The sequence below is a fragment of the Hypomesus nipponensis genome, chromosome 2, assembly GCF_054491055.1.
Source record: "Hypomesus nipponensis isolate SF chromosome 2, ASM5449105v1, whole genome shotgun sequence".
NCBI lineage: Eukaryota > Metazoa > Chordata > Actinopteri > Osmeriformes > Osmeridae > Hypomesus > Hypomesus nipponensis.
In genome coordinates, this window is record NC_140362.1 from 15,085,001 (window position 1) to 15,110,598 (window position 25,598).

The 25,598-nt window shown below is 53.0% G+C and overlaps 1 protein-coding gene across 4 annotated transcripts in view; it reads left to right on the top strand.

Annotated features, from left to right (window-relative positions):
- Positions 1 to 25,598, top strand: part of vps13b (vacuolar protein sorting 13 homolog B) — a 226,534-nt gene that overhangs the window by 123,037 nt on the left and 77,899 nt on the right. For 2 of the 4 annotated variants that reach the window (XM_084708349.1, XM_084708374.1), the window contains 6 exons: positions 711 to 882; positions 2,822 to 2,936; positions 6,001 to 6,142; positions 7,140 to 7,551; positions 7,855 to 7,966; positions 24,791 to 24,994. In XM_084708349.1, the coding sequence (XP_084564475.1) occupies positions 711 to 882; positions 2,822 to 2,936; positions 6,001 to 6,142; positions 7,140 to 7,551; positions 7,855 to 7,966; positions 24,791 to 24,994 (1,157 nt within the window). Of the gene's footprint in view, positions 1 to 710; positions 883 to 2,821; positions 2,937 to 4,800; positions 4,871 to 6,000; positions 6,143 to 7,139; positions 7,552 to 7,854; positions 7,967 to 24,790; positions 24,995 to 25,598 lie in introns of all 4 variants that reach the window. The other 2 variants (XM_084708357.1, XM_084708365.1) reach the window with 2 other exon arrangements.

Genomic DNA, 25,598 nt, shown 5'->3' on the forward strand with positions numbered 1-25,598 from the left:
CCCCCCCCCCCCTCCTCCCTGCTCCCATCTGAGGGCGACATACCTCCCTCATCTGTTTGCTGTTTGGGGCCTGTAATCAGCGAAGGAGAGGAGGAGGGGGTTAATGGAGAAGGTTGATAACCCCGACACCGCCGCCATGCTTGTCAGCCGCAGGTCAACTCGCGTGGAAGAGAAGAGGAGGAGGGATAAAGGGGGGAGGGCTGGTGTGAGTGAAGGAGAGGAGAGAAGAGAGAAAGAGTGTCCCCAATGTTGTCATCTTCAAAGTTCTGCCAAACCCAGTAATAAGCTAAGAGCTAACAGAGCCCCCCCCCCTCCTCCTCCTCCCCCCCCATCCCTCCTCTTCCCAGGCTGAAAGATGTATGTCCTGGCTCGTCTATGAAAGAGCACACCATCTGGGTGCTCGAGGGCCCTTCTCTCTGTCTCTCACACACACACACACACTATGGCCCTTCTCCGCACCACTAACCAGACCCTGATGTCAACAGAATACTAAGGCCTTCAGATGCTTTGTTAGGGCTGCACAACAAAACACATACACAACACACACACACACAGCCACTTGAGGCAGACAGTCCTGGTCCCTGTCTCCTTCTAGTTTGGTGTCGTACTCCTAGTGTTGCTTCCTTCTGGCCTGGGTTTACCTGCCGTGTGGTGTCCAGCTCCATAAGCCTGACTAACCCCTCGTGTGTGTGTGTGTGTGTGTCTCCCAGGGGGACTCGGTGCCAGCCGGTGAGGACTGTGCCTTCCCAGACACGGTGACTCTGGAGCAGAAGACCAGCTGCATCGGGGGCACCAGCGGCAGGCTCAGCCTGTGGATGCAGTGGATGCTCCCCAAAGTCACGGCCAAGTTGTTCGCCCCGGACCCCGCCTCCAAGAACACGGGTACGCCCCCCTCCTCCAGACCCTCCACGCCGACACGGAGCAGAGGACGCTAGCATTGGTTGGGCTGTCGAAAGTACATTTCAAATACACGTCTGTCTCCCAAGATTCTAGGTTTGGTGGCTACGACTAAGAAACACAAATGAAGGCCTTGGATTTGCACTTGTGTGTCTCTTCATTCAAGTCATTCATAGTTTTGTTTCATGCGTATGATGTTACTTGGGTGCAAAACCAGATATTACGCAAACACGTGTAAAATCAGTTACAATCATAAGTGAAGGGCCCACCTTGGTCCAGTGTGGTTCATTACGTACTGTATCAGCAGATCCTGTTACAGGTTCTGCTCTTTATTAGAGCTCTCCTGCTCCTCTAATGCTGAGTATAAATGATCCTCATTGGTTTATTATTGCTGCTGCCTGTAGATGAGGGGAGTCTGGATTCATATATCACCTCTAGTTTTACTCAATGGAGTGAGAGACAGAGAGAGAGACAGAGAGAGAGACAGAGAGAGAGACAGAGAGAGAGACAGAGAGAGAGACAGAGAGAGAGACAGAGAGAGAGACAGAGAGAGAGACAGAGAGAGAGACAGAGAGAGAGACAGAGAGAGAGAGAGATAGACAGACACAGACAGACAGACAGACAGACAGACAGACAGACAGACAGACAGACAGACAGACAGAGGGAGAGAGAGGGAGAGGGAGGGCCAGAGCAAGAAGCAGAGAGAGAGAGAGCACGAAGGAGAGCGAAGAAGACAAATAAATAAGGGGGTGATGAATCTCAGCGAACTGCCGCCTCCTCCTCCTCCGTTCACAGATTTACCGTGGCGATGAAAAGCTCGATTTACCTTTAATTGGTCCCCTTAATATCCCGCATCTGCCCGCCAGATCGCGCGGCTTAAGTGCTTTGCGGCGGGACCCTGGTTAGGACCTCGCGGAGAAGCCGGGGCTTAAAAACATCCTAAAGAGGCATTAGACTGGATCTAGTCTTAATATCAGCCATGTGAGTGGTGAGGTGCACCCTGCCCTGATCCCGTGTCCATGAAAATGGGACCATCACCTGGGCAACGCTACGGGATGGTTGGCCGTTGGAGCCAACCCTCTCTGTCACTCTAGCGTATCTCATATTGTAAACACGTTCCCCTCATGGAGACGCTGGAGCCCTGTAGTGTGATACGCTGAGGTCATGTGTTCATGGGGCGTTCAGGACACGGGATTGTCCTCGGGCAACCGAATCGAAACCAGACTCTATCAAGAGGTGGTTGTGTGTGTGTGTGTGTGTGTGTGTGTTGTTTCTATAGAGTTTGTTATGTGTCGGTAGATCAGAAATATAACTTCAGGAGTGTGTCAATGGGCAAATGACTCCACAGATCAGCCATAAGCCCCCCCCCCCCCCCCCACACACACACACACTCTCTGACCTCTACTGTCCAGAGGGGTATTCCAGAAAGCAGGTTACGTAACATACCCGGGTAAGTTAACTCCCCAGCTGACACCAAGCATTGTAGCAACATTGCCAGTAGGTTGCTGCATTATTGTGAATCAGCTGGTGGGTTAACTTACCCGGTTATGTTGCATAGCCTGCTTTCTGGAATACCCCCTGTTCTATGACTTTATGGGGGGGGAAAAACATCCCCAATAACACAGTGATTTCCTATCTCTTTACCTAGTCCCAAGATCTGCACTGGACACACACACATGCCCACACAGGTACAACCGGCACTCAGCGAGCTTTGCAGTCCAGCCCCCCAAAGCGCTTGGCAACCGGGCATTGTCGTTACAGTGTTTGCAAACACGCCACCAGTAGAGCCCTCCTCCGTGTCGGGGCCACGGCCCGGCCCGGTGTGGCGGGGCTGCGGCCCAAGAGCAGGGTCTGGATGAGGTTAGTCACGGCTCTCACGTCTGTCCTCACTGTGTGTGTGTGTGTGTGTGTGTGTCTCTCCCAGAGATCTGTGTGGTCAGTGAGCTGGAGGACCTAAGCGCCTCGGTGGACGTGCAAGACGTCTACACCAAGATCAAGTGCAAAGTGGGGAGTTTCAACATCGACCGCTACAAGAGCAGGTAGAACACACGCACACGCACCCCGATTCCCTGGCTGTGGGTTTGTGGCGCTTTCTCAGATTATCGCCTCACGTCATCATCCCACATCCAGCTGTTGTCACTAGGGCCACACACGCACGCACACACATACGGGTCTGCACGCCTCTGACTCATCTATCAGGGGGAGGTCAGGACCTCGGTGGCGTCAAGCTGGTCCTCATGCAGTGGAAAACCACTGAACCAGAACCCACTCCAAGTGTGAGGTCAAGACCCAGTCCGGGCCCCCTCTGTCCCAGGCCAGCTGTTAGAGGGCCAGCCGTGGAAGTGCTGGTTCTGCTGGTTGGGATCCGAGGCCCGCTCTGCGGCACAGAGGGAACACTTAGCAGACATTCTTAACGGGATAATGGACCTCTGTTCTGACAAGCCAAATGGCTGCAGAACTGCCGGGCCAGGCCGTGCCGACAGAGGTGAGTGGGAGAGGGAGAGAGTGGGAGAGGGAGATGGAGATATAAAGAGACCAGAGAGAGGGAGACGATCGACTGGGATCGGCGCCCGTCTGAACCTTTGGATGCCAAACCGGCCCAACACAACCAGCCAGCCCTCCAGCCAGCCCTCAAGCCAGCCCTGCAGCCAGCCTGCCAGCCAGCCCTCCAGCCAGCCCTCCAGACAGCCAGCCAGCCAGCCTGCCAGCCAGCCCTCCAGCCAGCCCTCCAGCCAGCCCTCCAGCCAGCCCTCCAGCCAGCCAGCCAGCCAGCCAGCCTGCCAGCCAGCCCTCCAGCCAGCCCTCCAGCCAGCCCTCCAGCCAGCCCTCCAGCCAGCCCTCCAGCCAGCCCTCCAGCCAGCCTGCCAGCCAGCCTGCCAGCCAGCCCACACAGCAGCCTCGTTCATGGCTCTCAGTGTAGTAGGGCTGGGAACACAGTACAGGAGGTCAATGAATAATGACAGCCTTGATTGTAAGTGGAGCAGTAGGAGGGGAGAAGGTGTGTGTGTGTGTGCGAGGGCGGGCGGGCGGGCTGAGGTTAGAGAGAGAGAGAGAGAGAGAGAGGTGGATAGAGAGAGCGAGATAGACGAGGGCTGACAGTGACAGTTCACCCTCATCTGCTCCAAGGAGCAGCTCTCACAGATTGAAGCTGATGTCTTCCAGCTGCTCGGCAAATGTGTGTGTGTGTGTGTGTGTATGTGTTTTGGGAGGTCTAAATGTATCAGTCAGGATGTGTTCCACTGAGGAGAGAGATTACAGAGACCCCCCCCACCCCTTTCTCTCTCACACACACACACACACACACACACTGAACTCTTGGCCTCCTGGTGAGAGACATGCTGAGATGGGAGACTCAGAATGTCTTCCATTTGCCCAACACATTCTTAGGCACCCTGCAACAAGATGTGCTTTGAATGTGCTGGGTCTGCGTAGGTTACACACACCCACACACACACACACACCCACACACACACCCACACCCACACACACCCAGGGGGTTTGAGGTTGCTGACATCACCTCTAGTCTGAAGGTCTCCACATGAAGACCTCAGTTCTTCTGCTCTCTCATCCACAGGTGCTGCTATGGTAACACGTGCACTGTGTGACATCATCCTTGTTTGTTGTCGTGTGTAACCATGTTGCATTCAGACACTGAGTCACACACACACACACACACACACACATTTACTGCTGTGAAAGGAGTAAAGTTAGTATACAGTTGGTATATAGATTTTCTTCCAGGCATGTCACTGTCCTTAACCAAGTGTTTTCCATCATCCTGCAAAGCAGTAAGAAACCCATATATCATACACACACACTTGCACACAATCAGACATGCACTCGGACACAGACACACACACACACACACACACACGGGTCTGAGTGTGGCGTTGTGTGTCCCAGCAGGGCTGGCGAGGCCTGGCACTCAGCGCACTGTGAGGGACCTCTGCTGCTCAGCAAGGAGAACGCAGTGGTGAGGTCACCGCTTAGAGCGACCTATCACGGCACACCGCTCCTCTCTGCAGTCCCGTCGCTGCCCCCGCCTCACCGAGAGGGCATCGCGTCTCACTTCCCCGTGGGGGTGTGGGGGAGACAGACACAACTGAAAGCAGACCTCCACACTGGTCCAGGGACAGATACAACAGCCATGACGCTCACAAGCTGTTTGGGAACAACTGACGTGTTTATTAGCAATTCTGCTTTATTGGGATGAAGTAGAGTGACAGGAAATGGCCCAGAGTCAAAACCTGGGCCCGTGCTGTGCGACCTCAGCTTGTGTGGTACGCACTTCAAGACGGTGGAACCAGTAAGCCCCCCTAAAAAAAAAAAAAAACACGTTTGAAATGTGCATGTTTTATGGGCTGTTGTATCTGAACATGGTTTACCACAGAAAGGAGAGATTAGATTTTTGAGCTCTTGACAGACACGTTTGAACGTCAATGAAAGTCGGTCAACCTGTTGACAGAGTAATGCTGATTCAACAACTATTGGTTGTCACCATGGCTCTGTCTCTCCCTCATTCCTCCAGAGTCTCTGATTGGCTACGGGTTAGTTGAGTGAAAATCAGGTGTCAGGGGGATTTTCTCTGCGGGTGGGGTGGCGGGGGGGGGGGGGGTGGAGCCTGTGCCATGTCCCACCCTAGGCCCGTCCCTGGGTGATGACATCATGACACGGCGCTCCCAGGATGCTCTCATGCTGTCACCTACTGCTGAGGAGGGCTTGCAAACACAAAAACAAACACCCTGCGGCCATAGTGTTCAGTACCAGGCCTAGGTTAAGGCTCCTGGACTGTGTCCATGTTGAGTCCCAGAGAAGGAATGACATCCACGGAGAGTCCTCCTCCTGCAGCCCCTGGCCTGAAGGTCAGCAGCATCAGACCATCCAGAAGCTTCTCGATCGACAACCCGGTTTCCGGTTGGGTTTCAGTGTTTTAAAACCCCTTGATTAGTCTCTCCTCGTTTGGGTTTACAAATCATCAGTAATTCCTCCGTTTCCAAGCTTATGACGTTTTCGCCTTTTTGTTAATTCCCCCCTCCCCCATCCTTTCTCTCTCTCTCTCTCTTTCTGTTTCTCTCGCTCCTCGGGGGGTTTCTCCCGCTCTAGCCCGGAGGAGGGGGTGCTCAGGGCGGGGCCCTGTGGGGGCGTGGTCCTCTCTTGTACAGACAAGCTGAACAGACGCACCGTGCTGTTCCCACCAGTCAGCAAGCAGGACTCTTTCAGCCACTTCCCTGCCTTCTTCCCCCCTGTAAGAACCTGGTCTCTGGCTTCCTGTCCTAGTCCACTCTGCCAAGCATCCAGAGGCTCTGACGTGGGAATCCAACCCACAACCCTGATCTGACACCACTGGGTCCAGACAAAGCCTGGCCAGACTTCTCAATATACCATAATCAGACACTAATTTGTGTTATTAAATACTGTTATTATTATTCAAGTAAAGATACAGTCCAGTATTAAAGTCCCAAAACATTTAAGGGCAAATATTACACAGTGTTATTATTATAGAACTGTATGAAATGGCAGTTGGTGTTCCCTCCACACAGAGATTCTGGATGCTCTTGCAGAGCTAATCTGCCGGTGTGTGATTGATTAAAAAAGTTGACTCGCTTCTCTGTCCTAGAAATATCTTTTAATCACGCCGCTCATTTGAGTTTATTTTCTCAGCTTAACTGCAATTTGAATAAATTGTTCACAGTAATTGCATCTGACAATCAGTGATGAGATTGTGCAGGAGATCTGGGGTTGCGTGATTAATCTGATATAAGATTTAGATCCACTTCTGGTAGAATGTGATAGCTTAATGCTGTATTTAATTCCCTGACTGTTATTGTAAGACAATCAGGTTTCATGGCAGGCCTCTCAGCCGTAAGACCTATAGTCTCAGTGAGGGAATAGAACAGGAATAGACTGAGTGCTCTTGCTAGCTATCTGGCTGCAGTTTTCTGCTTAGCTGTTAGCTTCAGCTTGGCTAGCCTGCTAATTCTGTTAGCCTCAGAGAGAGTTAAAAGGCATCCGTTCTCATTGGGTGACGTATGTCACAGTGCTTCATGGAAGATTTATAGTTCCTAACCAGATTTTGTCCTCTACTTCCTGGATGTTTTGTTGTTGCCAGGCAAGCAAATTAATGTTGTGACGTTCTGTTAGGAACTAGTGGAGTCTCCAGAGTCACTGTAACATCTCTCCAGTCTGAGGCTGATGTCAGCCTGTTCCTAGTGATGTCACAGTTCTCTTATCTCCCCCGTCAGACTGCCGCCAAGGTTCTCGAAGTTTCCCACCAGCAGCACGGCTTCCTGTCGATCACCTACACCCAGGCTGTCACCAAGAACGTCCGCCACAAGCTCACCACGCGGCCAATCGGCTCGCGTGGCGGGTCCGGGGGCGGGGTGGAGGGGCTCGCCGACGCCTCGCCACACTACCTGCGTGAGATCCTGCTGACGGCTCAGCCCTTCGACGTGGTCCTCTCCTGTCCCCTTCTGGCCACCGTCGCCGGCCTGTTCCACGCCACGTTGCCGCGGCGATACCGCGACCGGGGCAAGTCGGCGGGCCAGCCAATGAGGAGCCACATGCTGACGTCCCGTTGCCTCCCTCTTATCTACATCAACACCAGCGTCATCCGCGTGTTCTGCCCCAGCAACCAGGACCAACACGCTGGCCCAGGTACGCACACACGCACGACCGCGAGAGTTGGAGCGAGCGACATGCGACCATCTCCTCAACAGACCCAGCAGAGGCTCTGCAGATGTCAGTGTCTGCCGGAGCGCTCATGAAGAGCATAGCTGAGGTCTGGGCGCGCCACGGCCCTGCTCCGACCTGCGGGACTGTCTATTGTGTTCGAACCACAGGGGAGGCCTTGTTGTGTCTGACTGGGGACTTGAGTAATGGACCATGTTCTCATGTTTGTGGTCCCCCTCTTTCTCTCTCTGGGTCTAATATGGAGAGTGTGTGTGTGTGTGTCTCCAGAGCCCTCCCAGAGGAGAGAAGACACCCTGGTGCTCAAGGTGGGCTCTGTGAGTGTGGCCCCCCAGGCTGACAACCCCCTGACACGCAGTGTCCTACGCAAGGACATCTACCAGTAAGTCCTCTCTTTTCATCTCCTCCTCTCGACTCCTCCTCTGGTCTCCTCCTCTCGACTCCTCCTCTCGACTCCTCCTCTCGACTCCTCCTCTGGTCTCCTCCTCTCGACTCCTCCTCTCGACTCCTCCTCTCGACTCCTCCTCTCGACTCCTCCTCTGGTCTCCTCCTCTCGACTCCTCCTCTGGTCTCCTCCTCTCGACTCCTCCTCTCATATCCTCCTCTCGACTCCTCCTCTAATCTCCTCCTCTCGACTCTTCCTCTCATCGCCTCCCCCGACTCCTTGTCTCATCGCCTCCCCCGACTCCTTCTCTCCTATCTTCCTGGTCTCTCGTCTCCATCTCTCAATTTACCTTCCCCGTGTTGTTACACACACGCACACATGGCTATTTTTAGCTTCCCTAGACCTCTAGTTGACCACAATCCATTGAAAAGTGTCATTCAAAATGAGTCTGGTCTCATACATCCTGCCACACTCCATAAAGACGGGCCCAGGAGGAGAGCTCTCCTGGAGAATGCGAGTCAGATGGGGGAGAGATGGGAGGACGGGCAGAGGCGGGCGGGTGAGTGAGAGGTGTGTGTGTGTGGGGGGGGTTGCCCTCCAGGGGGTCACAGTGCGGTTAGAGCGCCCCAGTGTGGTCAGGCGAGGCGATGACGTCGCTGCATGTGTGAGAGAGAGTGCGTGTGTGACTGACACTTGGGGCTCGTCGGTGTGAAACACAAGACTGTTGATACAAGGCCCTAGTGCCATGTGAATCAAAGCTGCCAGCTCCGAGCCTCGCCACTTCTGAGGGCAGGCGTCCGCCCCTCACAACACGTACCGGGGGAGGGAGAGAGGGAGGGGAGAGGGAGGGAGGGGAGAGGGAGGGGAGGGGAGAGAGAGAGGGAGGGGAGAGGGAGAGGGAGAGAAAGAGGGAGGGGAGAGGGAGAGGGAAAGGGAGGGCTGAGAGAGGGAGAGTGAGGGGAGAGAGAGGGAGGGAGAGAGAGGGAGAGGGAAGGTCTGGGTGCGTCTGGATTGTGTCATAGCTGCCTGGTGAGCAGAGCCAGGGCGAGCCAGGCGGAGGGAGCTGGCAGGCACATGGAGCCCAGCAGATAAAAGGGGAGGGTAATGCCGAGTGCAGCTGCCGGAGAGATGAAAACTGACAGTGGAACCGGAGGGAGGGGAACGCGGACGAGAGGAGGAGAAAAAGGGAACGAAGGAAAAGGGAGAGGGAGAGGAAGAAAAGAGGGTCCACTCCAGCCTTCATTGCGGCGTTCAGTTCGAGTTAGGGCCAGGGTGATGGAGATTGGGGCGAGCAGGGAGAAACAGGAGGGAGCAGGCAGGGAGGGAGGGAGAGATAGAAATAAATGGCAACATAGGGTGGGGGTGGGGGGGGAGGAGAGAGAGAGGGAGAGGACAAGGAGAGCGAAGAGGGGATTACCCCAAACTGTCTCCTCCTTCAAGTAATTACAGCTCTAACTCCAGTCGGGTTAGTGTTTGTGTTTATATTTGTGTCAGTGCCCTTTCCAAGTACAAGTAGTTCCTCCAAGCCAGTGAGATGAGACCCGCCCCGTGTCTCCCATGTAGCAGCGGTGTCAGGGCTCGGGAGGTGATGGATGGTGATGTGTGGCGCACAGAGGAGACCCTTCCGCTTCCTGTCTCACCCAGACCCCCGCAACCAGTCACAGGGAGCCGCCGCGCTATTACAGGACTCTGTGGTCCATAATGCTCCTCTCTGAAGAACCACCAGCACTGGAACTACTGTGCCTCCCACTGCAGGGAGCTACCAGAACACCCCCCCCCACCCACCCACCCCGGTGATTTACAGCAGTGAGAGAGGCGGGTGGCGCAGCCTCCCATCCAGGGCTCCTCTGGGTCGGACGACGGGACACCCACGTTGTGTCACCAGCCCGGGTGTCCCTGTGACGCTCTGTAATCAGACGGGTGGTCGTGACCTCACCACTGAGCACTTCCTGTGGCTCTGCCAGCACAGAGCGGGAGGGAGAGAGGCGGGGGGGGAGGGAGATTGAGAGGGAGATTGAGAGGGAGAGAGAGATTGAGAGAGAGATTGAGAGATTGAGAGGGAGAGATTGAGAGGGAGAGATTGAGAGGGAGAGATTGAGAGGGAGATTGAGAGCGAGATTGAGAGATTTTCTCAGTGCCAGTAGCCAACTGCCACTGTTGTTTCATCCCCCCCTGTGCTGTACAGCAGGTCCAGGCAGGCCTTCAGTATGGTACTGGGTTTACAGAAGGTGACAAATAAGTGTACTCAACTCCAAAGGTTCTATAAACAGGCTTGAGATTAACTTGGAAACCATTGACGGTTTAATTAGATTCTGTCGTGTGAAATGTACATGAATAAACATTGATCTGTTTTGTACATTAATATACATTAGTTCCCAGCCTGGGAATGACTTCCCTCCTGACCTGCTGAGCTAGAGTGTGAAGCAGGGCTTCCCCTCTCTCTCTCTCTCCTCTCTCTCTCTCTCCTCTCTCTCTCTCTCTCTCTCTCTCTCTCGCTTTCGCTCTCGCTCTCGCTCTCGCTCTCCACCCCTCTCTCTCTCTCCACCCCTCTCTCTCTCTCCACCCCTCTCTCTCTCTCTCTCCACCCCTCTCTCTCTCTATCTCTTTCCACCCCTCTCTCTCTCTCTCTCTCTCTCTCTCACCCCTCTCTCTCTCTCCACCCCTCTCTCTCTCTCCACCCCTCTCTCTCTCTCTCTCTCTCTCTCTCTCTCTCTCCACCCCTCTCTCTCTCTCTCTCTCTCCACCCCTCTCTCTCTCTCTCTCTCTCTCTCTCTCTCTCACCTCCACCCCTCTCTCTCTCTCCACCTCTCTCTTTCCCTCTTGCTCTCACCTCCCTGCCTCTCCTCCCTCCCCATCCCTCTTTCCCTCTCTCTTTCTTTTCTCCCTCTCTCTACCTCTCTCTACCTCTCTCTACAAGGCCGCTGTCAATTTACACAGCTGAAATCATTTTCCTGACTTGAAAAAGAGGGATTTTTCCAAGTACATGAGCGCAGTCACGGGAATGTCCAGCATGCCTTCAGCCGGACTTTCTTGTGGTTAGGGCTTTCTGTAAAATCTCACAGATCTCTCACTCTTTCTTTCTTTCTTTCTTTCTTTCTTTTGCTTGGTCCTCCCACCCCTCCCCGCTCTCTTCTCTCTCTCTCTCTCTCTCTCTCTCTCTCTCTCTCTCTCTCCTTTCTCTCTCTCCTCCCACTATTTTTCCAGTTAGATCTTGCTCATGGAACACTTCATTGAAATCCTGTTGTCAGTGGAGCAGAAGGGGCTAATAGGGCCCACTTGTGGGAGCAGCCAGGGAGAGCGAGCTTGTCACTGAGGGCAGGCCACCGTGCGACCCCACAGACACGTGTGACATCACACGGACGGTCGGACAAACGGACGGAGAGAGAGAGTGTGATCATAGAGAGAAATGATTCTCTTCCAGGCCCTTAAATCACCTTGTTCCCCCCCGCCCCCTGCCCCTTTAGGCATTAATAGAGAGAGAGAGAGAGAGAGAGAGGGGAGAGAGAGGGGGGGAGAGAAAATAACCATGAAAGGGAGGGTCAGCCAGAACAAACATTGTTTTGTCAGTCAGCAAATGAACCACCTGGATTTGGTCACCAGAAGGAGATATTTCACGTCAAGCCGACCGACGCGCAGGATTAATGCAATCTCAAATTGTTTTAAAAAATGGAACCGCCGTTCAGCCGAGTAAATCAAACATCCTTTTTTATTAAAGTTCCTCCCGGAATTTATGTCTGGAGTCCAAGTGGGGGGGGGGGTTTGCGCACAACCCGACGGATGATATTTGAAATAAGCTGGGATCAGTTGTGGTGTTGGGGCAGCCCCAGACGACGTGTCCTAATACGAACGGGAGGTTTTAACAGACCTCCAGAGCCCCGCTGCAGAGCCCCGAGGACCATTAGTCTCTCTCTCTCATCGCTCCTTTTCCTTTTGTTGAAGCGATATTTGTCATTCTTTCTGTGGGAAATGTTCCTCAGATCCGTGTTTGTCCATGTCCCCCATGACACCAGCTGCCCTATCGGATGACGTGAAGCCTGTTCAGGGGAACATGAGAAGCTGTCACATCCAATGTTAATTAATTAATGGGGAGAGGGGGGGGGGGGTCGTTTTGGGCTGGATGACCTGAGGGGGAGAGGTTTCTAGAAGGGCTGAGGGCTGGATTGAGGCAGGAAGGTAGAAAGGTTCAAAGGCTGGAAGGTACCGATTGATGGAGCTGGGAATTAAGATTGCAGTTCAGTGCGTGTCTATCCATGTGTGCTTATATAGGCCTACTGTATATGCACGCGCACGTGTCCGTGCGCCTGTGTGTGTGTGTGAGTGTGTGTGTGTGTGTGAGCGAGCGAGCGAGCAGGCCAGCCATGCTGCCTCTGTGTTGTGGGCTCTGCTGACTTCTGTGTACAGCCTGTGGTTCATTCCTCACATGTCTGTGGCCGCTGTGAAGTTCTCCTCCGCCTCGCAGCCCTGTGAGAAGCTGCACCACAACACTTGTACTCCTCAGACGCCACTTCCAGCCTTAGTGGGATTAGGGGGCGCAAAAACAGCCCAGTCTTTACTGTGCAGTTATGGGGCACTCCCCATAGCATGGCTGTAGCAAGGGGGGAGAGAGCTGTGAGGACTGCAGAGAAATGACATAAGTAAACCCGTAGTTTTCGCTCCCTTTTTCTCGCTGTCAGCTCTCTTCCCCTCTCCCCCTCTCTCTCTCTCTCTCTCTCTCTCTGTCTCTGTCTCTCGCTGTCTCTGTCTCTCTCTCTCTCTCTCTCTCTCTCTCTCTCTCTCTCTCTCAGTGTGACAGGCATCAGAGCCCCCTGCTGTGGATCCTGTTCTGCGAGGGCTGAGGGCAGGACCTGGGGCCTGGGGCCCGGGGCCTGGGGCCCTTCCTGGTTCTGTCCTTGGAGGATCTGGCCGGCTGTCAGTCAGCACAGGCTGGGTTGTGACAGGGGTCACCTCTCAGCTGTCCTGCACTCGTAAAGGTTCTGGTCCAGGGCGACAGCCTGTGTGTGTGTGTGTGTGCGTGTGTGTGATTCCGCCAGTGCTGCCAAACGGCGGCTCATCCTGTGGCAGGAACCAGGATGTTGGATGCTAAGAATACACACACACACACACTTACACTCTCTACTCCCTGCTACACAGCACTAAGTCAAAAAAGTGCAAAAAGTCTACTGGTGTTACTCATCAGTGTGTGTGTGTGTGCGTGTGTGTGTGCGCGCGTGCATGCGAGTGTGTTTTCCATCCATTCCAGCTGCGTTCTGTCATACAATGTTCCTGTTCTCGCTGCTCGTGACATGTTGACATGTGAGCATCCTGTGTGTGTGGCGTGACTCCACTGTCCTGCCCGCCCCCCCTCCTGCCCACTCCCTCCCGCCCCCTCCCCCCCTGCCCCCCGACCCACCCTGACAGATCGGGACCTCGGCAGGCCCAGCCCGTGTCGAGGATACACACACGCTGGAATGTGGCAACACTGATAGAGAATGTGTCTCCATCCGATCCAGTTACTTTCCGTCGGATTTATGTGGAAACGGCTTAACGTGATCCATGTGTCACGATGGCAGGTTTAGAAAGACTGGCAGGGGGACGGGGAGACGGGGGGGAGAAGGGGGCGGGAGAAGGAGAGTTGGGGAGGGGGTTGGGGGCGGGGGGGGAAGAATGACAGTTGTTCACATGACAACTGTCTCTTTTGTCCCACGAACAGTAAAACCAGCTCTTGTGATGTCCCAGACGTTGTCTGACGATCTGTGTGCTCCCCACAGATGGACTGAGTTATTCAATCAAAAAGGGTTCAGTTTGATTTTAATCAAATCGAGTAGCATTGTACTGAAGCTAAACTAAGCCCAGATCGACTGTGTTTTTAGCGCTGCTTCCTGCAGTACAGCAATGCATGCTCTGTGTGGTTGGTTCACATCACATTCAGCTCATTTGGGACTCTTCCATCGCTTCCTTTGTCTTAAGAAAACAAAATCAGCCTAAATCAAACGCACCCCAAGTATTTGGCAGTGTTGGGGTATCTGCCCCAGGTCTGACGCAGGGCCAGCAGGCCAGGGTGGGGAGAAAGAGAGAGAGAGAGTGAGGCAGCCCTAGCAACCCCAGGAAGGAATGTCCAGATGCCGTCTGAAGTGCATGTGTGAAGCCACAAGCAGGCTGTGGCTGAGCCAGCGCACAGGGATAATGGCTTAATGTGTGTCTAATAAGAGGCCCATTACAACCCCAGGGTGCCCCCGCTGACATGAAACAACCACGGGCGCAAGAACGGCCCTGCGCAGCCCTCCTCTCTCCCTCTTCTCCTCCTCGTCCGACACCTCCACGAAACATCCCTTCCCGTCCTCCGTTTCCCACGGTTCCTCCTCCTCCTGCTCCTCTTGCCCCCGACGTCTCATTCCTCCTCCTCCTCCTGCTCCTCTTGCCCCCGATGTCTCATTCCTCCTCCTCCTCCTGCTCCTCTTGCCCCCGGCGTCTCATTCCTCCTCCTCCTAAATCGTGCAGTTACTTTACGGTTAGTGCGGGGGATCGTACTGCAGGCAAGTGGCTTCATCTGAGGTACTGGACGGCAGGGTGTTATGTGCGAGGGGCTTTACGGTGGCGTGGTGTATTGGAGGTACTCGTTGAGGTTGGCTGTGTTCCAGGTTGGGGTTCAAGAGGGAGGGAGGGAGACCCAGAGAGAGAGCTGTGAGGCCTGGGTGTGCCATCGGACAGGCAGCTCGTCTCTGGTGGTCCTCCTCTTTCCTCTCCTCTCCTTCCGACCGCCAACCTTGCTTCCCAACCCCAACCCCACCCAGCTCTGATATCACGACACACACACGCACGCACGCACACAGCTGCATAGTTACGCACATTTAACAGGACCAAAAATTATGAACTTGAACAAATATGCTGTGCTCGATATGTTTTGTGAAATTAGGTCCAAGTGCTGGCAGGACTTTCCTCCATCATGACGAATGTTCAAAGCGGCATCCTTCCCTCTCTGGTTTTCCATTCTAACAAGTGAAAATCATTTGAAGATTTTTTTTTTTTGTCGAGGACGGTTGTTTCTGGAATGGTGCTCAGATTAGGCTGGTTAATGGATTGATATTATTGCCTTTTTAAAGCCACTTAGTTTGTGTTCAAAGAGAGGCTGGCTGGTTTGATGGAGGCCCAGCTGAGAGGCACATGTGGGCGAGCCAAGACCCTGACAGTGTGTGTGTGTGTGTGTTTGTGCGTGCTTGTATGTGTGTGTGTGTGTTTGTGTTACTCCGAGACAGATCTGTAGAATATAGTCAGGCTTTAGAATATAGTCAGACGATGCCTGAGAAGACTATGGGGTCTGGCCTCGTATTCCTCCTCCTTCAAATCTCTTTGTATCTTCTCTACCCCCCCCACACTCCATCCTCCACACCCCCCACCACCCCACCCCCCGCCCCTCCCCCCCACGCTCCCGCCTCTCCACCCGGGACTGGTCAGCTCACAGGATGTTGTCGAGCATTTCCTGCCACCAGTTGCAGGAGGAAGGAAGCAGGGCGCAGCTTCGTTTGATGTCTGATCTCCCCCCTAATGCTTTTCACCTGCCGTGTTTACTGAACAGCTTCTCTGTTCAACAGAAGCACCCGTCCCTCCCTACATCCCTCCCTCCATCCCTCCCTCCATCCCTCCCTCCCTCCCTCCCTCCCTCCCTCCCTCCCTCCCTCCCTCCCTCCCTCCCTCCCTCCCTCCCTCCCTCCCTCCCTCCATCCCTCCCTCCATCCCTCCCTCCCTCCCTCCCTCTCCTAACTGCCCCCTGTTTTGTATTCCGTGTTTCCAGGGCTCGTGCAGGGGGTCGTCTCCAGCCCTGAGTGGGTCCTGTAGTTGTGGCCTGTCTCTCGTCTCTCCCCGGTGCCTTCTAATAGGATCAAGACCCACCAGCTCACACTCAACACACACACGCAGGCTTTTTATAGAGCCTCTCTCTCCGTGGGCCGCCGATATCCCAACCATTGGTTTCTTTCATTTGGTCTTTCTTTTTGGTCTGCCTTTCTTTCTTTCTTTTTTTTCTTCTTCTCTGCCTTTTCTTCTCTTTTGTTAGGATGTTGTTTTGGGGTTCATGGGGGTAGAGGGTTGTTTGGGGGGGTGGGGGGTGGGTTCCATAGCTGCATGGCGCAAGCTGTGGTTGGTAGGTTTGGCAGGGCCGAGCCCTCAAGAGACACTTCCTCCTCCTCCATCTCTCTGCTCTACTTCATTCTCTCAGTCCATCCCTCTCTCCATAGTCTCTTGCCTGTTGCACAGTACGTTTCACAATAGGTCTGGTGCCCACTGCTTATTGAATCAGTGTGTGGTGCCAACCAGCTTTGAAGAACAGGGTCTGTCTGTCTGTCTGTCTGTCAGGCCAGTAATACTGTTTGACAAGGACCAGATGACTCGGATTGAATGCAGCTTTACTTCTCCATCTTGCCTCACCTTTCATGTCCACTCCTACCTTACATCTCTCTCTCCCTTCCCCGTCTCCCCTCTCACACACATACGCACAAGTTATGCCCTTGTTCCAGAGACGCTCGGAGAAAGAATGAGCTGACGTGGGAAGCAGCTGTCCTGCAGGTTCTCCACGTGACTTTGCACAGTTCTCCGGGCTGACAGAAATGTATGAGGACATTATCTCCTGAGAAAGTGGTTGTATCCCCACTGTGTCGGACCTCTCCTGACCCTCCTCCCCGCTCCCTCCGCACCGGGGGCGAGCCTCAGCCCGGCTAACACGACTGATTGAGACATGCGTTTTTAATTCCATCATGTGGAAGCTTCCAGCGCCAAGCAGTTGTATTTCTTTTCTCTTCTGCCTTTTGTGTTTATCGAGAGGACACTTTTTAGTGTGTGGGGGTGGGGGGGGGGGGGGGGGGGCTTGTTTTAGTGAGGGAGGGAGGAGAGGGAGGGGAGAAAGACCTTCTGTTTCAGGCATCTGACTCCTTGTTTGTGTGGCTTGTCTGCCTCGACCGGTAACATCAGTTCAACCTAATCAAATATGGCGATCGTTTTCCTGACTTTGTTTACGAAAAATTCCATGCTTTATCCCAACAAGGATAAATCCTTGATATGTAATCCCACTCATTTAAACATTTGTCAGAATTAAATAATTGATGTAAACATTTCATGATCAACATCAAACGATTCTGCCAGGGATTTCACATCTGACTGATGGGGGGGGAACAAAAATACCTACAAAGTGCATCTTCAGATCACACACACACACAGGGGGAAGGAGGAGGGGGTCTTCCAACATAATGCAAACCACATTGGCAATACTGAACCGCTTAATCAATTTGGAGTGGAAAAAACAGTAGTGGCTCATGATTCTGGATCCATAAAGCGGGCCTAATTTTACAGGGTCATAAAACACCCTCCTGCTCAGCCATCACAGCCCTCAGGGTGGGGTGGGGGGGGGGGGGGTCAGGACGTCAGGAGCTGTGTAATCACACTGATGGGAGGCTCACATCATAAACGGGATTGGGGGGGGGGGGGGGGGTCGGGGGAGAGCAGAGAAAGCTGGGCTTGAGGGTATGTAGAGACTAACGCAAGTAGTCAGCCTAGCTTTTGAACGTTCCAAAGAAATAAAAACATGTATTTTTCATTTCAGTGAGAAAGGTACGATGATATGTGTTACTTGCAGATTTCGTGCCGAACACAACGTTGTACCGTGTCTTACTAGACTATTACCAACAGCAGAGCAACTACTGTACTGCACTTTCACATCTTTTCAACCGCAAAATCCATCATTGAGTAAGGGTGCTGACACACCATTTTCAATTACTGTCAAATACTTGTGGCACGCTTGATTTAGGCAACGTGGCTGGATAAACCCAGTAAAAGTGTCCTCAAATGGCTCACTCCGAGGCGAACCAAACGCACCGTTTCGGTCTCGCGCAGCCCTTGACCTTGCTCTGCCACCAGAACTGTCTGCCTCCTCGTGTCCTCTACAGCAGACTCACCCAGCAGGGTTAGTTCCCCGTTAGTAGACTTTAAGTAGCATTGAGGTATGTGCCTGCTCCACTTCAGTCTGGTGTGTGTGAGGACGCCAGATCGCTCTCCTCTCCCAGACTTGTTTCCTGGCGGAGCTTGTCATGAATAATGTCTTCCATGCATGTGTTTAGCGATTAATTAAAGATAAGCCCTGTCAAATTAAAATGGCGGTCGGATTACATCATTCCGAGATTGCTCGGTGGGGACGGGGGAGTCTGGATTCAATCAGGGCGTCAGGAAGTCAAGAAGTCAACAAGTCCTTCTCTTCACACCTCAGTATCTAGGCGGTAGATCCCTTAACAGATCCACTGGCCGGGATGGTCTGTCAAAGCCAGGCTGTGACAGTTTTCAGGGCCGGGGCGTCGGTATGGACGAGGGGGCCGCGATGTACTTGAGAGAGGAAATGGTCTCTGAGGGACTTGTCATCCTGTCTGTATCACGAGGAAGTGGAGCACGGTCAAAGTGATTTGTTCCCTTTTCAACAGAGACCAGACTATCTCACTCTCTCCTCCTCGTGTCTGTCTCTTGCTCTATCTCTCCGTCTCTCACTTTCTTCCACACACACACACACACACACACACCTACAAGCATCAGAGTGATCCTCAGCAGCAGCTTCAGACGTCCACAGAGTGAGGCACTCCGAGGTATTTCTATGTCGATCCAGAGCAGATGTAGTGATAGGAGCCAGTCTCTCCTGGCTAGTACATTACTAGGTGAATTATTGTCCTATTACACAGGAATCTGCTCTGTTGACTGCTACCTGACTCATCTGGGTTTAGCCAGGCCTCCCAAACAGTCCCCAATTTGGGTATCCTCAAACCAGCCAGCCGGCCAGGAAAAAATTGCCAAACCGAATACTCCTTCTGAATGACCACGACATGTTTGTTTAATTCTGTCCAACACTAAACATTTCCTGTAGACTGAGCTCTCAGGTGGGCCAGACCGGAGATGACAACAAACCTGCCATCACCTGATCTCGGATCATACATGGAGGCGTGAATCTAGAGTAAATCATCCCACCTTTATCTGTCCCAACAAAACCTTGATCTGCCATAAGGCAGGGTTACATGTTTGAATCACACAATCCTTTTTGCGGCAAGGTGAGCCCGGTGATACCAGAGAGAGAGAGAGAGAGATATCTCGATGTGATGGTGACCACATGTTGGGGTCTACAGATCTTCCCGTGTCCAGGACGCCATGTTTATAACCGGGAACCTGCTGACATGTAAACTTCATGGGAGACAAATGGCTCCTGCAATTACGATGTTGAAATCAGAGTGCAAACACTGACTTTTCAGTATACACTATTACACTGTAAACACATGCAGTCTTCCTTTAGCTCCCCTCACTTCCCTTCCTCCATCTATAACCCCCCCTCAGGAGGGCAGGATATCTCTGTGAAGTTAAGCCCTGTCTGCTTATGGACATCTCTGCTATGATCCTGTGTAAATAGCAGATAATAGTCCGGTATGGATGTCTTTAAAACCCCATCAGCTTAATGAATAACAGGCTCCTGTCTGGGGTTCGGGGAGTACATGCTAACTTATGACAGCTAGCATAGTATGGGGGATAGGGAATAAATGCTAATGGATGTTAGCTTTCATAGATTAAGAATATGGAGGTCACGCTAACTGATGCTAACTTCTGTCGTATGAGATGGATGTCGTGGGATAGGGGAAGTGATGTTGGTTCAATGTTGTCCCTGGAGGCAGGAAGATTGTCTCGGTCTGTCAGGTCCTAGGACACAGCAGATTCATCTCCTCTATTTTCAATTTTCTTTCCAAAGATCAGGGCTCATCGCACTCAACCACTGGTGCGAAGGCAGTTGCCGTGGTTATGCTAACCTCATTTCTGCTGACTCATCGTGTCCCGCGGCGTCAGCCCCACCTTCACACTCCGGGACTGCGTAGTGTTTTCATCCACTGGCCTAATTGCTATAATTGCAGATGCAAATTAAACCCAATTGGACTTGACTGGGGTCGTAAATCTCAGGGAGAGTTGCTACTCAGAAGTCCCAGAGAGTTGGGGAGTTTGGAAAGGACCACCGCGAGGGCGAGGGGCACTTCACTTGCTAAGTAATTGCAAGTTTCACAAATCATACTGTGTATGAAACTGCTCGGCTGGGGGAGGAGGCTGGTGGGGTCGAGGCCGGTGGGGGGAAGCCAGTAGAGACTGAGAGAGGCTAGGAGAGGCTGAGAGAGGCCACTGGGGGAGGCCAGTAGAGGCTGAGAGAGGCTAGGAGAGGCTGAGAGAGGCTAGGAGAGGCTGAGAGAGGCCACTGGGGGAGGCCAGTAGAGGCTGAGAGAGGCTAGGAGAGGCTGAGAGAGGCTAGGAGAGGCTGAGAGAGCCCACTGGGGGAGGCCAGTAGAGGCTGAGAGAGGCTAGGAGAGGCTGAGAGAGGCCACTGGGGGAGGCCAGTAGAGGCTGAGAGAGGCTAGGAGAGGCTGAGAGAGGCTAGGAGAGGCTGAGAGAGGCCACTGGGGGAGGCCAGTAGAGGCTGAGAGAGGCTAGGAGAGGCTGAGAGAGGCTGAGAGAGGCCACTGGGGGAGGCCAGTAGAGGCTGAGAGAGGCTAGGAGAGGCTGAGAGAGGCTAGGAGAGGCTGAGAGAGGCCACTGGGGGAGGCCAGTAGAGGCTGAGAAGCCACTGGGGGAGGCCAGGAGAGGTTGAATGAGGCCTGTAGAGGCTGAGGGAGGCCAGTTGGGCCTATTATCCCAGGGGAGCCAGCAGGGAGCTGGGGCCAGCCTACCCCCCTCTGTCTGGGGCTGGGGCCTCCACTAGCTCTCCAGGGTAATAGCCTGGAAGGGTGGATCAGCTGCTAGGTGCTAATGAGGGTCGGAGAAACGCTTGAATCACCGCACGTATTTTTCACAGTGACTGAAACTGGAATTGAACAGTATTCATTACTTATATTGAATGATATTTATATCCATAGAAATTAAATGTATCGGCCCCAGTTGGGCACTGGCTGTTCTGAGCTGAGTGAGTTATGTCTCCACAGTGCAGCTGCTGGAGCCAAACTCAGGCCTGGCCAGGAGAGATGATTAAACAGAATGATATCCACCCTTCTGTAAATGACATGACACCGAAAAAATAACACGCCCTGTTAGCAGCACTGCGTATGGTTTAAAAGTATACCATCGTTGCGCAGCCCCTCTGCATGGCCTCGTATCTCGTATCATGGTACAGTAAATCACATGGCCAAGTTTGAGGTTCCAGAGATACAGTAGTGGTGATCTGTAGAGAGCCGAGGCCGCAGCACATTGCTGGAGCTCCCAGAGAAACCAGGCTGGGGCCAGGCTGTGGGTTCAGAGTGACAAGAGCCAGAAGCCGGTGAGGTTGGTATTACTCCTCTGTTTCCTGCTGCCCCGGGGCGGGTGGGGGGTGACACACGCCTGCAGAAGCCAGGGGCCACATAGTACACCAGGCTCCCCTCAGGAGCCCTTTCATGCGGCTCTGTTTCCCACCAACCACCATCCCCCAACCCACCCCAGCCTCACACCAACCCCAACACCTCTTTCTCCCCCCTCTCTCTGTCTCTGTCTTTCTCTCTCTCTCTCTCTCTCTCTCCCTCTCTCCATATCCCACTGTGGCTTGTTTTATTATCTTGAACCATGGTTAACCTTCTAAACCTCAGAATGGAAATGTTGGCCTCCCAGGATTCTCTCCAGCCCCTGGTCCTATCTCTCTCTCTCTCTCTCTCTCTCTCTCTCTCTCTCTCTCTCTCTCTCTCTCTCTCTCTCTCTCTCTCTCTCTCTCTCTCTCTCTCTCTCTCTCTCTCTCTCTCTCTCTCTCTCTCTCTCTCTCTCTCTCTCTCTCTCTCTCTCTCTCTCTCTCTCTCTCTCTTGCTGTCTCTCTCTCTCTCTCTCGCTGTCTCTCTCTCTCTCTCTCGCTGTCTCTCTCTCTCTCGCTGTCTCTCGCTGTCTCTCGCTGTCTCTCTCCTTCCTCGTCAGGGTGGAATCAGATCTGTTTTCTGTGCTCCAGTAGTCACTCACCTGAGGTATGCATGCCACATTTTGTGTGTGTGTGTGTGTGTGGCGTGTTCGCCACCCATGAGCACTCTGTGAAGCCTATTTTAGCACCCTCTCCAGAGCATGCGGCCTGTCAAATACCCAGCCCTCCTCCTACATGTTCTACTGTATGTTTGTTTGTGTGTGTGTGTGTGTGTGTGTATGTGTGGTTGTGTGTGTATGTGTGTGTATCTGTCAAGTATCCAACCGTTCTTCCACTCGTCCTCTTAATAACACAAATGATGATGGATGCGTGGTGCTACATTCACCCAGGAATGTTAAACACTAAGCTGGCCTTCCCCAGTATTAATTGCCCCTCTGTAAATCCCACCATGGTCTGTCTTTCCAAAGGAATTTTGAACATCGTTTTTTTTTTTTTTTCGTCGCAATGAAGCTAACATGAACACTGCTTTCCAGGCGCATTCTTTGCATATGCAGTCCATACTTAAACCATTTGGGTTTAAACGGGGTTGAACTGAGGGGGAGATCGTAATGTCGTATCGTAAATGCCTGAAAGTTGGAGAGGACCCCTCAGTTCCCCCCCCCCCCTTTCATATTTCAGGTCTGAATTAAATCAGTTCGGTGGCTTCTGAAGAGCTAAATTGGCTTGAAACTGTGTCAGCATAAAGAATGTAAAATAACAGCCACTGCGCCAAGAAACAGACCTTTCGTACAGCAGAGCTTTTGATCCTTTTTTATAAATAGCAGAATTTTGTCGTAAAAAATAATGTTTTTGTGGTCTTTTCCTGCAATTAAAATAAGGTTTGGCTGCTGAACTAAGGGTTGGGCCTTCTTTCTCATGTCTCAACTTTCCCTCTCTTCTCTCTCTCTCTCTCTCTCTCTCTCTCTCTCTCTCTCTCTCTCTCTCTCTCTCTCTCTCTCTCTCTCTCTCTCTCTCTCTCTCTCTCTCTCTCTCTCTCTCTCTCTCTCTCTCTCTCTCTCTTCTCTCTCTCTCTCTCTCTCTCTCTCTCTCTCTCTCTCTCTCTCTCGCCCTCTCTTTCTCTCGCCCTCTCTCTCCATCTCTCCGCTGAGTGCTTGTGTCATTTATGGCTTGTTATGTTTCAGTCAGTATTTCCCTCCTGGCAGATGTCTGAGAGCGCAGCAGAAGCCCTCGTGTCCCACCTGTAGATCAGCTCTCGAGGTCCTCACCTCAGACGTGTATTTGGTGGGCAACTGTGTGTCCGCGAGTGGATGAGCGTGTGTGTGTGTGTGTGTGTGCTTTATGAAGACATTCTTCCTGTACCTCTTGTGTCGGTGGTGTGGTCTTCACATGACCAATCAAACCTGCTGGACCAGCAGACCTGTCACACCCCCCACCCCCCCCCACTGATGTACAACAAGACAATCTGGACCCAATTATAACCACACACACACACACACACACCACTCTCTGGGGGACCCCTGAATTCCTCCTCTCCTCATTTGTCAAAAATGAAGCTGGTTGGTTTCCTCAGATTGGATGAAATCTGTCTTCTGATATTAAATCAAGCCGTGTCCGCTGGCCGCCTGAACAAGATAAATGTCGATCGTATTTATCTACACGTACGCCGCCGGCTATGACCTCGGAGGTTTGGCGTCCAAACCTCCAAGTTAATATGTTAATCATGGACCATGTCTCTCCTAAATAAGGCTTTAGCAGATGGCTTAGACATCATATCAGATGAGGTGGTTGGTTTCATGTGAACCACTCAACTCTTGGACAGCCAGAGGGGTGGAGTAACAAGAGTATGACTGAACTTTGTGGACGTTTGTGCCTCTCAACCTTGCCCCCCTCATGTAGCGACAGTACGCCCCTCTCTCTCTCTCTCTCTCTCTCTCTCTCTCTCTCTCTCTCTCTATCTCCATCTATCTCACCATCTCTCAAACGTATTCCCCCTCCCTCTCGCCTCGCCTCCGAGCCCTGATTAGACGACGGTTGCCGTTGTTTGCGTGTCAACAAGAGCCGGAGGAATTCCATTTCCACACCTCTAATGTCTCCCAGCCGAGGGGCTGTTGTTTCTGTTGTGCGCGCTGCCCGCCTGTCGCACTGCAGCAGCGCGCTCTGGGGAGCCCGGGCCTCTGCGGAACACGGCGGGACGAGCTCGTATGGAAATCACCACTGACGTAGCAGAAACAAACAACACGAGGCGCGCTGTTGCTACATCTGCGTCCGCTTTGAGCCGGTGCCGTCTGTGCTGTCGTTTCAGTTCACCAGCACAAACAAACACGCCATGCCTGGGAGAGAGAGAGGCCTGATTGTCGGACGCAGATGGAGGCTTGCGAGTCCTTTCCCGCTTGCTTCGCGAGTTCATCAGCCTTGCGTCGCCGGCGGCTAAACGCGGTGATGTCATGGATTCTTGGCTCGGTCGAATGTAGGAGAGGTGGGGGGATAGAGAGAGAGGGGGATAGAGAGCGAGAGAGAGGGGGGGGGGATTAAGAACAAGCGATGGGGATAGAGAGAGAGATATGCCCGTGTCTGACACATCCCTTAATCTACCTCACGGTGGTTCAGCTTGTATATGGAAGACTTGTAGCTGAGAGAGCGAGAGAAACTACTGTGGCTTCCATCCTGTCCCTGTGAGTTAAACTCGGTTGACTCCTGTTGACGACTAGCTCCAAATCGGAGCCTTTAAAAAAGACATAGCGTTTTCGCCTCAGGGCCGTTTGTTACTTATCTCTGGTCATGCCTGTTTTGGTCAGGATGGGGATGCAGCCGACTGTATTCGTCCATAAAACCTTCCCCACGCCCCCTGCTGGTTTACAGTGTTCAGTGTCAGTGGATTGGTGTAAAGGTGTCTGGTGTGGTGTGTTAACTCTGCCCATCCCCTCCCCGCGTCCCCCTTTCCTCCACCCCTCCCCTCGTCCCCTCTTCCCTCTCCCCAGACGGGCCCTGGTCCTGGGCGTCCTGCGTGACCCAGGTTCGGAGGTGGAGGACCGGCAGTACCAGGTGGACCTGCAGGCCATCAACATCGGCACCGCCCAGTGGGAGCAGCTGAAGCCCGAGAAGGATGCTTCTAAAGGGGGCGTGCCGGCGGAGGGCGAGAGGAACTCCCAGAACCCCGCCCTGGAGTGGAACATGGCGAGCAGGTGGGGGGAAGCTACTCTCTCTCTCTGCCTCTGTCTCTCTCTCTCCCTGCCTCTCTCTCTCTGCCTCTCTCTCTGCCTCTGCCTCTCTTTCTCTCTCTGCCTCTCTCTCTGCCTCTGCCTCTCTCTCTCCCTGCCTCTCTCTCTGCCTCTCTCTCTGCGTCTCTCTCTGCCTCTCTTTCTCTCTCTCTCTCTCTCTCTCTCTCTCTCTCTCTCTCTCTGCCTCTCTCTCTCTGCCTCTCTCTGCCTCTCTCTCTGTCTGTATTTCTTTCTCTCTCTGTCTCCCGCTCTCTTACTCACTCCCTCTCTCCAAGGATCTATATGGCCAAAGTCAGGTGCTGTGTGTATGTGCTTGCGACGAGGGGGTGTGTGTGTGTGTGTGACCCCTCTATACATGCTCCATATCATCTGAGTGCTCTTGCGGGACGTCCCTACTATTTATTTAGTCAGCTTCCTCTCATGCTGCTTCCCTCTCCGTACACAGTCATAATTACAAACCCTGTCATTTTTTTTATTGAGCCGGGAGCTAAAACAAGCAGCAGTTTAACGGCCTGTTTGGCCTAAGTCCTTATTTCGAGGAGGAATGGACCCAAAAGTCCCAGGATCT